At 34.3% G+C, this 17,552-nt stretch overlaps 1 protein-coding gene across 4 annotated transcripts in view; it reads left to right on the top strand.

Annotated features, from left to right (window-relative positions):
- USP10 (ubiquitin specific peptidase 10) overlaps window positions 1-17,552 on the top strand; it is a 73,192-nt gene that overhangs the window by 27,262 nt on the left and 28,378 nt on the right. The window contains exons 2-6 of one of the 4 annotated variants that reach the window (XM_074286320.1): window positions 9,868-9,936; window positions 11,131-11,191; window positions 11,418-11,432; window positions 13,684-13,782; window positions 16,281-17,312. In XM_074286320.1, the coding sequence (XP_074142421.1) occupies window positions 9,868-9,936; window positions 11,131-11,191; window positions 11,418-11,432; window positions 13,684-13,782; window positions 16,281-17,312 (1,276 nt within the window). Of the gene's footprint in view, window positions 1-9,867; window positions 9,937-11,130; window positions 11,192-11,417; window positions 11,433-13,665; window positions 13,783-16,280; window positions 17,313-17,552 lie in introns of all 4 variants that reach the window. The other 3 variants (XM_074286319.1, XM_074286321.1, XM_074286322.1) reach the window with 3 other exon arrangements.

Below are 17,552 nucleotides of genomic sequence, written 5' to 3'. Positions count from 1 at the left end.
CCCAACTTTTGATGCCTACCATCATCTGCTTCCACATCACTGACATCATTTTGCTAAGAAACTATATCACTTTCATATACTAGGAATTCTCTTACTCCTGATTAATTCTATTCTCTCATTTGGGGATTTCTGTATTCTTAGTGTTCCACTTCCTTCACCTTTGCATATCCATTCATTTCCCAAATCTAGTTAATTCTATATTCACCACATCTTTTTTTTTGCCCCATTTCATAAGAATAGGGCTAACCTTACTTTTAGCCTCTATTGTGGTACTAAAGTGACAACAACCTCCTAATTGATCTTCCTGCCTTTAGCCTACTCCCTCTTCAATCTATCATGTAATATTCTTCCTCTTTACCTCTGTCTCTTGGATTTTTTAGTTCGATTCAAGGCTAAATGTGTGTTCAGCCTCTTCCATATAGGAAGCATTATCTGATCCATTTGTTCTCCTTCGTTCTATCTTCATTTTCTTTTTATCTCACATATATTTTGTATTAACTTATCTTTGCACGTATTGTTTTCCTTTAGAAAGAATGCAGTCTCTGGCTTGATAAATGTTGGAGGGGATATGGAAAGACTGGGACACTGATACATTGTTGGAATTGTGAACAGATCCAATCATTCTAGAGAGCAATTTGAAATTATGCCCCAAAAGTTATCAAACTATGTATACCCTTTGATCCAGCAGTGTTTCTACTGAGATTATATCTCAAAGAGATTTTAAAGAAGGGAAAGGGTGCAAAACGTGTGCAAAAATGTTTGTGGCAGCCCTTTTTGTAATGGCAAGAAACTGGAAACTGAATGGATGCCCAGCAATTTGAGGATTTTTCTAGTGGTATTGTATTGTATTACTCATGTAATAGTACAATTTCAAAAGGGGTTATCTAAAAAGTAATCAATGAAGCAATCATTTAGCATTTATTAAATTGCTACTGTGTTCTAGGCATTGCCCTTTTTGGGGGTGGGATGGAGGTATTTTTGTTTTTGTTTCTCTTGTATCCCTTACACCTGGTGATAGCAACCATCACGTTTTATGCATCCATTTGTTTAGGATCATAGATTTAGGACTGAAAAGGTCTTTAGAAATCATTTTTATTCTTGGGAGTAGTTCTTTGTTCCACTTTCCAACTCCCCTTCTCATTTAACAAGTAACATATACTTTTACAGTTTGCTAAATACAGGGGATGTAATGAAAAAAAACCACTGTCCTCATGGTGTTCAAATTCTAATAGAAAAGTCACTATGAGTTCAAATCCTGCTTCAGACACTTATAGATTGGGTGACTGACAGCAAGTTACTTAGCTTCTCTGGGCCTCAGTATCTTTATCTGTATTGGTTAGGAGAAATCATTTCTTTTTAGGAATTTTAGGAAAATTAATTTTGTAGCTGAAAAGAGGATAGATTGAAATGGAATGTGTTGTCTCCAGAAGCTGCCGATTGCTCTCTGGGAGGAGATCTGCTGTGTCAACTCAAATCTCTCGGACAAATTCTTCTTCCTGTAGAGAACCATTCTCTCCAGACAGTTGCTGTTAACTCTCGTCCAGAGAAGTGATTTCCCTTCCTGCAGAGGGCTGTCTCAAGTCTGATCTAGAGCAGAGACTGACTCTCTCCAGAGCTGCCCTCTTTATCCTCCCAGAGAATGGGCGTGGGATAATGCCAGGGCTTCTGGGAAGAATTACTTGAACCAATGAACTTGCTCCTCCTAAGCATGCAAGCTCTTCCCCAGGAAAGGCCGGAACTAGAGAATCTCATTCTCTCATTAGCACTTAGTAAGAACCTAACAGGAATGAGACTTTAAGATAGGGAAACTAATTAGAAGGCTTTTGCAATAGACCAAGTAGTCTTTGTATCACTTCTTCTGACTTCCCTGTGAGCACTTGCATTCTCCATTAAATAGTCTTTTAGACAAAGAAACGTTTTAACCACACGACCAGCTCATTGGAATTGTGTTTTCTACAGCTTAAAAAAAAACTTCAATATCTGGTATCTTAACTTGTCCTGTGATCTTCAGATTCTTCCTGTAACGATTCACATGGAAGCAGTTGGATTTTCTGGCATGGCTCTGGTAGGCTCTCCAGGTTTCATAGGTATACAACAGTGAGCACAGCAGCTCTGTAGACTTTCAGTTTGGTAGGTTAGCCTCTTCCCACATTTTCCTTTGGTGCCTCCTAAATGCTGGGCTTGGTCTGGTAATGCATGCATCAACTTTGTTTTCTATGTGTACATCTCTGGCAAATACACTGCCAAGGCAAGTGAAGTTATCCACAGGATTCACAATTTATTTATTTACTGTAACGAATGGTTCCACATAATGATGGTGTGGTGAAGAATCTGTTGTTATCAGGTGAAGAAGATGTTGTCAGGCTGCAGAGAATCAATTCGTACTCTGTTGCATCTGAGCCTCAGAGAATACATTGAATTATGTAATCATCTATGAACAAAAGTCATGCACCAGCACTCCCTCCACTTTAGTTTTGGCTTTTAGCCATTTCAGTAGTTGACCTTGATGCCGTTTTTTAATTCGATGAAGGCTTCTGACAACATCACTGAAAACAACATGCTAAAAGAGCATGAGAGTAAGCACAGTCCTGCTTCACTCCATTGGTGACTGGGAAAACTAAAGAGGTGTTCATTATCCAGAACCTGGGTGAGCATGTTGTCATGAAACTGAAGTACAATACTGATGAACTTGTCCAGGAATCAGATTTTTCTCTGATCTTCCACAAGCCCATCAGGACTGACAGTATCAAAGGCTTTGGACAGAGCTACAAATGTTGTGTACAGACCTCTGTTCTGTTCCTGGTATTTCTCTTGGAGTTATTAGGTAGCATACACTATATTGATCACCGTTCCTTGGTCCTTTATGAAGCCACACAGGCTTTCAGGTAAATGAACATCTTCCAGGTGAAAGGTCAGCCTTTTAAGGAGTATTGTGGCAAGAATCTTGCTGGCTGTGACTAAGAAAGCCCCACCTCCTTACCCTCGGTATTGTCCATCCTCTGTTGTCACAAAAAGGTAACATTTCTTTTTCATTTTTTAGAGATGGACAGTGGAGCATCCTTGAACTCCTGGGGGATAACCACCTCTTGCCATATATTGTGGAAAATTTCAGTCACATTTTATCTGAGCAGTGGACCCCCTAACTTGTAAATCTCAGTTGGAATAGAATTAGCACCAGGCACTTTGCCACATAAGAGGAGCCAAATAGCATTCAAAATATCTTTTTCACTTGGAAGTTTGACTAGAGTGGAATTGACTTCAGCCTGAGGTGTATGGCCAGTGGCTTCAGCATTGATTTTTTTTTTTTTTTTTTTCTCCTGAGGCTGGGGTTAAGTGACTTACCCAGGGTCACGCAGCTAGGACATGTTAAGTGTCTGAGACCAGATTTAAACTCAGGTCCTCCTGAATTCAGGGCTGGTGCTCTATCCACTGTGCCACCTAGCTGCCTCCAGCATTGATTGTTGACAATCTGTTGAGGGCACTGTGGAAGTGTTCAGTCCATCTCTCCAGGATCATGTCTTTATTATGAATCATTGTAGTTCCATCAGTGCGGAGTTTGAGATGCACCATAGATCTGTGTCCATAAATAGCCTTCAGGGCATCATAAAAGTGCTTTGAATTGTTACTATCAATGTAAAACTGAATTTATCTGCCTTCTTACTCAACCAAAAATTCTGCATCTCTTCAATGCTTGCTTGTACTTTACTTTTAAAAGAATTATTGTTATTTTTATTTTTTCCAATTATATGTAAAGATAGTTTTCAACATTTTTAACATAAGAATTTGAGTTCCATATTTTTCCCCTCCTTCCCGTTCATCTTCTCTCTCCAACATAGCAAATAATGTAATATAGATTACATTTGTCATGTGAAAGAAGAAACAGAACAAAAGGGGAAAGCCACAAAAAAAACCAAACCAAAACAAAAAAAAAAACCCCCAAAAGTAAAAAATAGTGTGATCTACTTCAGTCTCCATAATTCTTTCTCTGGATGTAGCTAGCATTTTCCATCCTAAGTCTATTGGGATTGCCTTGCATCACAGCATTGTTGAGAAGAGTCAAGTCCATCACAGTTATACATCATCTTGTTACTGTGCATAATGTTCTTCTGGTTCTGCTCCCTTAACGCAGTATCAGTTTATATAAGTCATTCCAAGCTTTTCTGAAATCACCCTCCTCCTCATTTCTTATAGAACAATAATATTGCATTACATTCATATAACATAAACTTATTCAGCCATTCGCCAATTTCTGAGCATCTAATTTTCAGTTCCTTACCACTATAAGAAGGGTTGCCACAAACATTTTTGCACGTGCGGGTCCTTTTCCTTCTTTTATAATCTCTTTGGGGATACATATCCAGTATTGAGACAGCTGGATTATAGGATATTCACAGTTTTATAGCCCTTTGGGCATAGTTCCAAATTGCCTAGAGTACATTCTAATGGAAGGAGACAACATGCAAAAGAAATTGTATGTATAAGATATATATTGTATAAATGGAATGTAATTTCAGAGGAAAAGAATAGCAATGGAGTGAGGGAGATGGTCCAGGAAAAACTTTCTGCAGAATATGGGATTTAGACTGAGTCTTTTGAAGTAAGGTGAAGAGGAAGAGATGAGCATAGGAGATTATCGGTGAAAGAGTATAGAATCAGGAAGTGGAATGCAGTGAGGACCCAACTGAAGTTATGTAACATTAATTATAGACCTAATGAACATGATTTCATAATTTTCTGCAGCTTAGTTCAACAGCATGTAAATAGGAACAGAATTAGTGGATTGTGGAGGTTTAAAAAAGTCATGATCACCAATAGGGCAGGAGTTCCAAAGATTTAGAATTGAGCTAATTCATAAAATGTTAAGATTGGAAAGTGTAACTAGTGAGGGATGATAGCCTAGAAAAGAAAGGGGAGGGTTAGAAGTGATAGTGGGGCTTTAAGGAACGATGGGATATTAAAAGATAATACTTGTGAGTGATGGCAAGATCAAGAGTATGAGCTTCTATCGTGTAGCTGAGGTGGAATAAAGTAATCTCAGGTGGAATAATCTGTTATAGGAATTGAGCAGATTGGGGAAATTAGAAGGTAGGACACTTGAGGCAGTATCAGTATGAATGTTGAAATCCTTTATTATTTAGGACAGGAATTATGGTGCAGGGACTGAGCCAGCCACTAGACTAATTGAGAAAAGATAGAGAAATATGCAGCAGTACTCTGGTCTGATAATCCTAAAGTGAAAACCAAGGTTTGAGAAAAAGATATTTCTTTATTAGCATTTGCAACAATGTCAAAGTGTATATCTTAAAAGGAATGATATGCAGTTATCTAAAGAGAGTTATTTTGTATTTCAATTTTCAGATATAAGGATCTGTTTGTGTCCTTTGTGTTTTAAATATTTTTTGTTTTTAAAGTTGAGACTTTAGTCATCTAGGATTGAACTCAACCCTTTAATATAGACAAGAATTTTAAAAATTATGATTAGGTATGATTGTTTTATTTATTTAGTTTTTATTAAAGTTATGATTAGTCATAATTATATTAATTATTAATTAATTATGTAAATTAGTTATAAGAATGATTAGTTACCAATTATTTATTAAACATCTATTCTACTTCAGCCCTGAGAATTATAAAAAGTACAAAAATTTAAAAATTCCCTCTTGAAAGGAATTTGCATTCTTATTGGGAAGACAAAAATATGTTGCATGTATAAAGTAGTCCCCCCCCCCCCCCCAGGCTGGGGTTAAGTGACTTGCCCAGGGTCACACAGCTAGGAAGTGTTGAGTGTCTGAGATCAGATTTGAACTCTGGTCCTCGTAAATTCAAGGCTGGTGCTCTATCCATTGCGCCACCTAGCTGCCCCCATGTATAAAGTTAATATCTAAATATATGCAAAGTAGTTAAATACAAGATAGTTTGGAAGTTAGGAATTAGGGGGAATTGAGAAAGGCTTTGTGTAGAAAAATCATACTTGATTTTCTTCTTAAGAGAAAGATAGGGACTCTGAAACTAAAGTAAGGAGGGATAAAGTATTCCAAGAATATGGAACTGAAAGCTCAAAAGCTCTATGTTGGGAGGGGAAATGTCTTGTGAGAGAAATCCATCCCAAATCCATCCATTTTGGTTGGATGAACCATAGAGGGCTAGAGAGGAATTATTCTCACTGAAACTGTAAATTCTGTTTTATCCTAGAGTGAATAGGAAATCACTGGAATAAATCTAACTTTTAAAAAGCTGAATTGTTGTCCTAAAAGAGACTTCTACTTACATTTGTCAAATAAAATTTGCAAACATTTGTTTTTAGTTTATGAAATAAAAACAAGCATTTCCATGACAGAATAAAAAAGATGATTGTACATGAAACTCCAAATTTGTTATTCTTTTTCAATATATAATAGTTATAGAGTCACTTTCTCTTTTTCCTCACACATCCTCTGTTATCCTCCCCTTCCCCTTTCTCCCATGAAGATAATGTATTCTTCACAGGTTCTTTGTAGTTAATTTACATGTTACTCAGTTTTAAAACAATATTGCTGTTAACTGTTAACAGCATTCTTTTCCTTCAGTTCATTTTGTTTTTCATTATTTTGTGCAAGTGTATTCATGTTTTTTGAAAATCACAAAGTTTATCACTTTTTTTATGGCATAGTAACATGATCATATGCTACAGTTCAGCCATTTGCCAATTAAATATCTCCTCAATTTTTAGTTCTTTGCCATTACAAAGAATTCTTAAGTATTTTAGAACACATATAGATTGTTTTCCTTTTCCCCTAATCATTTTTACTTATAGACTTAGTAATGATAAAGGAGTTGCTAAGAGTATAGGCAATTTAATAACTCTTTGGGCACAATTCTAGGTTGCTGTCCAAATTGATGGGATCAGTTCATAGTTCTTCCAACATTAGTGTCTCAATTTTTGCACATCTCCAACATTCCCCCTTCAATCATTTTAATCCTATTAAAATAAAGTATAAAATACCTGCTAAGTATACCTGCCAAAACAAACATAGGAACTATCTGAACATAATTATAAAAAGCTTTTTATACAAATAAAATTAGATTTAAATAATTGGAAAAGCATTGTTTATGGATAGACAGGGCCAGTATGATAAAAATGACAATTTTACCTACAGTGGTGTATATATATTCAATGTCATCCCAATTAAATTACCCAAAAATTATTTTACTGAATTAGGGGAAAAAAATAAGAATTCATTCACAAGAACAAGAAGTTAAAAATATCAAAGGAACTAATAAAAAATGTAAAGGAAAGAGTTTTAGCTGTACCACAATTATGAAAATTATCTGGTACTGGCTACAAAATAGAAAGGAAGATCACTGGAGAAGCGTAGACATATAATTTACAAAAGCAAATGAATCATAGTAACCTTGTTTTTGACCAGCCTAAAGATTTAAGTTTTGGGGGAAAGAATTCCTTAAAAATTTCTGTAGATGTCTATCTACCCAGGTTACTTATACCTTCGGAAGCTAATAATTAATGTGCAACAAGAAAATGGTATTTACACTCATATATCGTATCTAGGTTATATTGTAACACATGTAAAATGTATGGGATTACCTGTCATGGGGGGGGAGGGGATAATTTGGAAAAATGAATAAAAAAAATTTCTGTAGAAACTGTAAAATATTTTGGGAGATATTGGATACAGACCAATATCTTATACATTTTACCAAAATTTTGTTAATTTCTTAAAGTGGTAGTTTCATTTCTCAGTTAAATAATGCAATTGCTTAAGAATTCTTCAAAGGATGAAATGTTTTTATGTTGGAATCTGTTTTGTTTAAAAATGACCTTGAGCCCACAATTATCTTCATAATACATTATGGCCAAAATCAAAAGTTAATTTTAGACAGCAGATTCCAATATATGAAATATAGATGAATTGCTCAAATTATTTGCAGAATGAACTTTGTATCTCACTATCAATTTATATAATGAAATTAGAGAGATATTTTTATGAGAGAAAGATATTTGCCTCCAAAGATAATGGTAAAGAATCAAGAAAATTGGTTGGATTTTTAATCAGAAATGCTGGCCTCTTATGTGACTATGGACAAGTCACTAAGATTTAAATAGTATGTTTTCATATATATAAAATTAGGGAATTGGACAGATTCCTATGATAATTTTGTCTATAGTAAGCTTTTAAAAGTTTAAATAAAATAATCTAAAAAAAGTTTTCTAATTCAAATATTCTATAGTAAAAATATTACATTGAGTTTTTGTTTGTTTGTTTGTTTGGTTTGTTGTTGTTGTTTTAAGTGAACCTGTTTTCTAAATTAATCTGCCCTTAAGTCAGAATCAGATTTTTATCATATTGTGAGTTCCATTTGTTCTGGTACAATGTGAATGAATGAATGAATGAATGAATAGAACATTTATTAAGTTCTTATGATCAGAGCACTAACTGCTGGGGACACAAGTAGAAAAGATAGTCCTTGCTCTCCGGGAGCTTACATGCTAATTAGAGAGACAAGTTTTAGAAGATTTTGGCTGTAAGTTACATTGTAAAGTTGTGCCATTCTTAAGATAAAGTGAATTTTAAAGTGAATTCTATTGTATTTCCTTTAATGTCATTTCCATTGATCAAAATAGTATCAGTTTCTGATGTTAATGCCAAAGACTTTGATGACAAGAACCTTGTTTTCTAAAAAGATCTTTAGCAGCTGTGTCTGAAACATTTGTCAGACTGCACCTCCACCTCCACATGGTTTGCTTCCCAGGATGGTGGCTAAAGGCACTGGACTGGAATCAGTGATGATTAAAAATGTCTTGGGTTTAAAATCTTTTTTTTTGTTTTTTTGTTTTGTTTTGTTTTGAGGCTGGGGTTAAGTGACTTGCCCAGGGTCACACAGCTAGGAAGTGCTAAGTGTCTGAGACCAGATTTGAACTCCGTCCTCCTGAATTCAGGACTGGTACTCTCCACTGCGCCACCTAGCTGCCCCCTTGGGTTTAGAATCTTTAGATTAGTGGTGATTATTTCACTTGCTTGACACCCATATATCTATATCTATCTATCTATATGATATTGGCACCTTTAGGGTGCCTTGCTACTTAAGTTAAATTGACTTGCCTTGATTGGCGGTTGACCCAACTTAAGTAGCCAACTAATAATAATAATTTTGATTTCTTAAAGTTCTTTAAAGTTCCTGGGTTTATCTCTTGGAAGGAACACTGGAATAGCAATCAGAAGGCCTGGTATCTGTAATCCTAGTTTTTTTTTTTTTGTGTTATCTTGAGTAAGATGTTTAGTTAATTTCAAGGGATTAAATTTCCTCATCTTGTTTCATGAAAAAGCTTTCCTAGATCAATACCTTTATGATTCTGTGAGAAGTTTAAAAAAAATTTTGTTCCTTTTTGATCTAAAAACTAAAAAAAAAAATGCTGCTGCTTAAAGATTAATTTCTTGAGTTTTCACTGTTATCATATTGACAACTTCCTGCATTATTTGATAGAGAAAACTGGAGGCAAAAGTGAGCAGAGAATCAGAAATTGAAAGTTGGAGATAGGTTTAGTGAATTTAGAAAATACCTTTAGTGAATTTCTTGTATAAAATTTTATATCTTCAAAATTGTTATTAGTAGACCTCAGTTTTGGAGCATTTTTCATTTAATTTGTTAATTATTATTATTAATGTTTTATAGGTTGGGAGAATTTAGCAGCTTAGTGACTTTTAAGAGATTAGGATCTTTCAGAGCTTTCCATTATTTAGCCTGCTGAAAAGGATCTCATGAATTCTTGTTACCAGTGAACATTTAATGAATTGTTCTTATATCTCATGATTTTACTAATATTTTAAACTTGTACATTTTATGTGATCAATATGTTTCTTTCCTCCTCAGTATGTTTTTGGAGATTTTACTCCTGATGAGTTCAATCAGTTTTTTGTGACTCCTCGTTCTTCTGTTGAGGTAAGATCTTTGTTTTGTTTATTAGTCGTAGATTAATGATTTGGCTTTCAGTTTTTACTTTTTTGTTTAAAAGTGTTAGAAAATATTTTAGCTTATTTTTTTAAACATGGAAATTGATTGAAATTTGGACAAAAAAGGAGAATTGGGAAATAATGAAGAATAATGTGCATCATATAGTCTATTCATGGAACTTATACATTACAAACATCTATGTTAGGAATAGTCTGAGCATAGATTTTTTAGGGGGCGGGGTTTGCTTAATTTGGCTTTTAGAAAACGAATGTGTTGTATTATTTAGTGGTGTGATTTTTTTCCCCTCCCCTTCATTTGTTAGCTGTTCTCCCCCCCCCCCCTTTTTTTTTTTTCAAAGAAATTTAATTTGGTTAATGAGTTGTTTTTGAGTCAAAACAGCAGGTTTGGATGTTGTTTCCTCACATTTGTGTGTGCAGAATCACATAGAGACAGACATAGACATACATATTGTTTTCTACTTTAAGAAAAAAGAAGGAAATCCTAGACAAACCAGTATCAAGGATTTAGTCAAAAATTAATGCCTGGATATCAGGATACATTCAATTTAGTCCAGATTCTTAACAAAGTCTTCTACAACTATGGGGATGTTCTATAATCTACAGTTTTCTACAGTTATGGAGATCATGGTAATGACCCAGAGAAATTTCAGAAGTTTGAGTCAAGTAAAATTAAATTAGCTTATATGAAGCAGCACCTAAAATAAAGTATATTTATAAATGGTCAGTTAACTATTGATTATAATCATACAGAACATTAATTCTCCAAGGATTTTGATGGGTTAAGGTTTTAATTCACATACTTAAATTTATACCTATAATTGTCTTAACATCTAGATAACCATGAGCATAAAAGTTTTTAAATGGGAAGGATAAGTCCATTTTTTATGTAGGAACACTTTTTGAAACTGAGGTTTTCATAATTTAGGATGATTAGAAAATAAATATAAAATAATGAAGTTAGACAAAAATATTCTTAATTTAAAAATTTATAAACTAATCACCAGTATAAATATGCCTCAGCGCCACCCTCACTCCCCCCAAAAGAAAAGAAAACAAAAAGATAGTGGGAAGCAGTTCAGGTTTTCTACTTGTGATAAAATAACTATGATATAATGAAGTGTTGAAATTTCTTGAATTAAAAAAAAATTTCACATGTCTGCAGCTTCCACCATATAATGAAGCAATTTTGTGTGACACTGAAGCCCCAGAGGAACTACATGATGGTAAGTTAATTCCTAACTTTTTAATTTTTTAACTCAAAGTTTTCCTTCTTGGTTTTATACTGTGGACTTGTATAGCCTATGCTTTTATTTGGCAGGTTGTTTCAGAAATATTTGTTTAATATTTTATTTTTGTTCTGCACCTTATTACTGTTTATTCCATTTTAAAAACAACGTTTGCTTTAGAAAAAGGCATGTAGTGGTTAATTCTTTCTTTTTCCCTCAACAGTTCTCAGTGTCACAGGTATGTATCATCTTTCTTTGCCACCTTTCCTCTTCCTCCAAGGTTTGCCACAGGGTTTCTTGCATTGATGGTGATGTCGCCAGGTGCAGGGGCTTGCTAATCTTGGAGCATGTATGTGTTCATATTGCTGGTGAGTGGTAGCTTGGGTTGGCTGTCCTCATAGATTAAAATCGTTCTGAGCCTGTTATTGCCATGTTGGGAATTTTGGTGCCTTGTTGGCCTGCCAGTTTGTTACTGTCTTGTCATTGAGTGTGGGTCTTTTGTTTCTGTTCCTGAACTGATTTTTGTAGACCTTGTTTATTGAGATAGGAACACCTTTGTTGTCTTTAGTACACCATTTTATTACAGTATGGAGTAAGCGGTATAGGCTTGATGTCCCTTTTGAAACTAGTGGAGATTCTAAAATCTCGAGTTTTTTATAGTTTTAGATCACTTTTAACTTTTCTATTGACATTAAAAAAAACTGTCAACAGGAATTTCCTTGAAAATTTAAGGAGCTTACACTCATATGGCTTTCTCAGAATTAAGGGATGTTAAATGTTTGCTATCCAACTAAGAATTGTATGCACTCTTAAAAGTCAGTTCAGATTCTTGGGCTGGAACAAAATATGAAAATGAGTCCATCTTTAAAAGTCATTCAAGCTTGTAAAAAGCAAGTTGCCAGGTGACAGAAAAAGGAAAAGTTAATTTTATTATCCACTTGTGGGAAGTTCTAGGAAGTCAAAGCTATAAAAAACATTCTATTCATTGATAATTAAGAAAATAAAACAGTGCTTAGAGACATTAAATTGATAAAATATTGACACTGATTAAACTGTTCAACTTGTATATCTTCATTCCCTTACCCTGTGTTGGGGGCATTAATCAAAACACCTATTAGTTAAAAGAGAAAGCTCTCCTGATAAAAAACAAACAGTCATATTTTCAAAGGAATACAGATAAGCCCAAACTGACCTTTTATTGAGATCTTTTCACCCTTTTAAAAGAACCTATAGTATTCTATAGTAAGCCAGGTTTATTGGCTATCTACTCTAGTAATGTGCTTTATCCAGTAAAGGTCTGTTGTCAGTGGACCCAAGGAAATGATACATTTATAGAGTATTTTTAGTATGTGTATAAGTTTTAGTAGCTTAAATGTATTAAAAAGCTTCACTAACCTTAAAATGTACTAAGATTTAACAGGAATACCCTGTAATTTCTGGCGCTGAATGTATTGTACAGCTTGAAATTGGTATGTTCTAGAGTAGTACAGTTCTTTTTCTAAAATATTAAAGCAGGGGCAGCTAGGTGGCGCAGTGGATAGAGCACCAGCCCTGAATTCAGGAGGTCCAGAGTTCAAATCTGGTCTCAGACACTTAACACTTCCTAGTTGTGTGACTCTGGGCAAGTCACTTAACCCCAGCCCGGGGTGGGGGTGGGGAGTATATTAAAGCAACTTTTGGTTAGATTTTCTAGTATTTTGAAAGGACTCTTTTTGTTTTTGTTTTTGAAAGGAAAAAACTCTGTTTTGAAACCCTATTTAAAATTTGTTCTTATAAATTGGTTACATTTAACCAATTTTACCAGAGGAAAAAAAGCCATTCTCAATAAAAATTATTTTATAAGAAGTTAGTACTAGATAAATTTTCAGAGTCGACTTCACTAAAGCTTAAATGTTTTTGTTAATAATTGAGATGTCTTTTCCTATTTTCTAGAAAACTGACTGCCTAACTATCTTGTTTGCTCATTTAAGTTTTACCCAAAAAGTGGGTTTCTAGAAAGATTTTTCTTGGCCTTTCCTTTCATACCAGTTTATTGGATTGATAAATCGGGCTTTGTTTTACCTTTTCTTGCTCTTCAGTGTGCATGAGTTTGTTCATTGTGATAGAAAAAATGATGAGCAATTCAAGCTAACTAGGCAGGACAGGTGTGTCTTGTGCCCTTCTAATGTTAATCATCTAAACACTGTTAGTGCTTAGTCAGTATTTAATGATGCACCAGCGTATTGAAATGGTCACAGAGTTCCATTAATGTCAGACCACATTGTACATCTGTATTTACTACACAATAGTCACTTTTAAAATTGAGAATACACATGCTAAAGGAGCTATTTCTGCCTCTTATGAATAATCCAACTCCTGCTCAAGCTGCATGACAGCGCATACTAATTCTTAATAGACATTCGCAGCATACACCATAACGCATTGACAGGATACATTATAACCATTCCAAAGAGTATCTTGTCAATGTGTAGTATTCTTCATACCTTCAGGTACATCCATTTCAGTCCATGCAACATTGCATCCTCGAAACATCACGGAATGGGTTGAAACAAAGATGCGTGGAAGCAAAGTGGACTGTCAACTTATAGGTACAATAATCAATAGTTGATTTCATGAAATGGTCTTTCCTCTAGTATCCATTTTTTTTTTTTTTTAAAGAAACTAGATACATAAATGATGAACACTAGCAGTGAAATCAGTGACTGATTTATTTAAACTTTGTGTAGGCATTATGAATATTATTTTGGGACATTAGTGAGTGGTCAGATGTTTCCGCATTTCTTGTCTTAAAACAAATTACATATCGGTGCAAAATTAAGTATTAAAAGTGAAATGGGGCATACATTTTAAGGCAATTTGTAGGTTTAAGTAATAGGTGATGTTTGCTGAGTATAAGGAATTTATTATAAGTTTATAAAGCATATTTGTGGAAAAGGGGCCTGTCATGCTATGGTCTATGGGTTATGGAAGGGTTAGACACAACTGAACGACTGACCAACAAAAAAAATTACAGCAAAGACATAATTTTTTGTTTTGGTATCATCGTCCATAAGGAAATGGCCTTGTCTTTTCATGAAATTGATCCAAATTAAATCATTGATTTGAGAGCTGTATGTTTATAAAGTGTTTAAAAGTGTGTTTACATGTGTGTATATGCATAAATACATATACACATATCTACATACCCACACATGTGTATATATATATGCACAATATAGAGACTATACTCATGTCAGTTTTCCAGTCTATAAAAAGAGGGTTGGATTTAGGGTACTTTGGTGTTACATTTTAACACTGTTTAATATGTAATATGATAATGTCAGTATTGATAGCAGTTAAAATAAAGAAGACTGCCTCAAGAATCTACTTACATTACCCATTTTCCCCATCCTGTTCCACATTCATGCCTGAGTAGGTATCTTAAAACAAATGTCCTTAACCTTTATTAGGCCTCTTTGGCAGTATGATGAAACATACAAACCTCTAATTTTCAATAGATAAAATGAGATTACAAAGGAAACCAACTATACTTAAAGATACTTTTTTTTTTTCTCTTATCCAAGTTTATTGACTCCCCCAGAATTGATGATTGATAGACCCCCTTGGAGGTCCATGGACTCCACGGGAAGAACTACCCTTAGAGGCTAGAAGGAATCTCACAGTGGCTCACACTATACCTGGGTTAAGGGAGAGAATTGGTTGTGTATTTTTAAAAATTATTTGCTGAGTTTGATGGAGGTATTAAAATAAAGAATATAACAGTGAATTGTGTCAGCTGTGAGAATTTGTATATTTTATTTGCTTAAGTTGGGCACTCAAAATATAATTTCAAATTAATCACCTAGTGCATTTTTAAATCTAAGCTTTTATGTCTCCCATGGAAGTTTATATTAGCAAAAGGGGAATAAAATGTTGACGTTTCTAAAGTAGAGAACTTTTACATGCCACCTGGATGAGGATATCACAGTGTTAAGTATAATTGGATAGGTGTAAACTGAATTATGGTCCTTTGCATCATTATGTTTTTAAAATTAAGGCATTTGAGTAGTTTAATTTTTGTATATGCTACTGTGATAATTAATGAAATAGGTTTTATTATTTCAAATTTAGTTTATTTCAAGGAAAGGAAAAGGAGGGGAGGAAATAAGTTTCTTGTTCATTTAGTGAGCTGAGTTAGATATAAGAGTTAAAAGGAAGGGTATTTAGCATAAAAGCTCACTTGACAAATCTTGTAAATTTTAACAGGTCTAAATTGTCCATGTGTATATAAATGATAATCACTTGGCATAAAGGCTGAGTGACTCAAATAAAGCTCTTCTCAGAATAATTTTGCTTGATGCTTTGTAGAGGTCAGTTCCACACTGAGGAATTTAGTGAGATATTAGGGCTTTGAATCTTCTCCAATTCATATTCTATCAAAAATATGCCTTTTAAAATTTATGGATTTTTATTTTTTTTTTTTAAAGGATTTTGGTCTGAACCGGTGAAAAAAATAAAATATTTTCAATTTGTAAAAGCTTTTGTAGTGTCTTAAATTAAAATTTTTTGGGGGCACAGAGTCTATAAAATATTTATATAGAAAGTGTTGATTGTGGTAAGTATGGATTTTGTTTTGTTTCTCTTAGTGGTGATTTCAATTTCACCAAGTTATTGACATAAATATTTTTTAAAATTGCCCAATTCACATTTACTACTTTATAGATAAGGGCATTGAAAATATGAATTTATTTGAAGCTACATATTAAGGGAAACATCAGGATACCATTTGGATTATCTGAGTGGAAATTCATTTTGATTTAGGGTTTGTTTTTAAAATGCAAATTTGTAATAGCCTAGTAATTGAGAATAAAATACAAGATTATGTTTTTCATGATAGCAAAGCACTTTAGAATTGATTTTGTTTAGTTATAAAAGACACTTTCTTGCAGTAATAATGAATTCATAGATTTTTATCAAATTAGGGGGAAAAGCATAATATAAATGTTCAAAAAATAGGAAAAAAAAGAATAATATGAAGGATAACTAAATGTGATTTTTCATTAAAGATTGAACTTAATAGGGCATTATTATCTCTTCTTTTAAACAGGGGAAGAGTATCAGCGAATTGAGTTTGGTGTTACTGAAGTTATTGAACAAGATGAATCTTTACTGAATAACACTGACTACAGTATTTCAAGCACACTGAATCCTCAGGCCCCAGAATTTATTCTTGGTTGCACAACTTCCAAAAAGAACCATGATGACATACACAGTGAAACCAACTACAACTCCATCGACTGCCAGTTTGCAAGCCCTGTGCTTGCTTTGGATAATGGTTCTAATGCTGAAGCTGAAAATACAGAAAATGAAGGCCTTCCTGGAGGCCTTGGACAAAGGGAACGTAAAAAAAAGAAAAAAAGGCCACCTGGATATTACAGTTATTTGAAAGATGGCAATGACCATATCCCTACAGAAGCCCTTGTTAATGGTCATACAAATTCATCAGTACTGAACAATATAAGCACAGAGGAAACAGAATTTATGAGAAATATGCCACCGTCAGCTATATCAAGGACTTGTAATAGCCCTGAAAATTCTGTGGACTTCATCAGTGACACTGTGACTGATGATTCTTTTCCTAGAGCACTAGACAATATCAGGACTGCAGGGCAGCCTGAGGTATGCCATGTTACTAATTGTGAACAGTCTTGCATCCCTTCGGAGGCTGGCAGGGGTAGCCCATTAAGGACAGCAGTTGCACAGCCTTATACTGGTACTACTGAAAATCTTGGAGTTTCTAATGGACAAACACTTGAATCCTCTGTCGAGGGCCCAGCTGCCAATGGGGTAGAATTATACACTGTGGAAAGTGCTGACTCAGATCCAGCTAAGCATGAAAATGCTTCACCTACTGCTGAAGTCCCAACCCCTGTGACAGGATCAGTTTCTGTTAATCAGCCTGCTAAATCTTGGGCTAGCCTTTTTCACAATTCTAAGCCCTCTGCTTCCACACCTGTGGCTTATGTTGAAACTAAATATTCCCCTCCTGCCACATCTGCTCTGGTCCCTGAAAAACAGGTTGAAGTCAAAGAAGGGCTTGTTCCAGTTTCAGAGGATCCTGTAGCCATAAAGATTGCAGGTATAGTTAACAAAGATTACAACTGAGAGTGAAGACATGAACAATTGTAATTAACCTTTGAATAAGGATTTTAACTTTAAAAAAAAAAACACATTTTAAGAATGAGATTGAAGGGCCAAAATTATGTTACTGAAATTCTGAAGCATTGCAATTTTAAATCATCTGCCTATTTTATGGGAACTTATGAGGAATACTTACCTATTACATGATAAAAATGAAATAATATATACTAAGTACAAA

The sequence above is a fragment of the Sminthopsis crassicaudata genome, chromosome 2, assembly GCF_048593235.1.
Source record: "Sminthopsis crassicaudata isolate SCR6 chromosome 2, ASM4859323v1, whole genome shotgun sequence".
Classification (NCBI taxonomy): domain Eukaryota; kingdom Metazoa; phylum Chordata; class Mammalia; order Dasyuromorphia; family Dasyuridae; genus Sminthopsis; species Sminthopsis crassicaudata.
The sequence above is the reverse complement of the archived record's forward strand: the minus strand, read 5'-3'. Positions and strand labels throughout refer to the sequence as shown.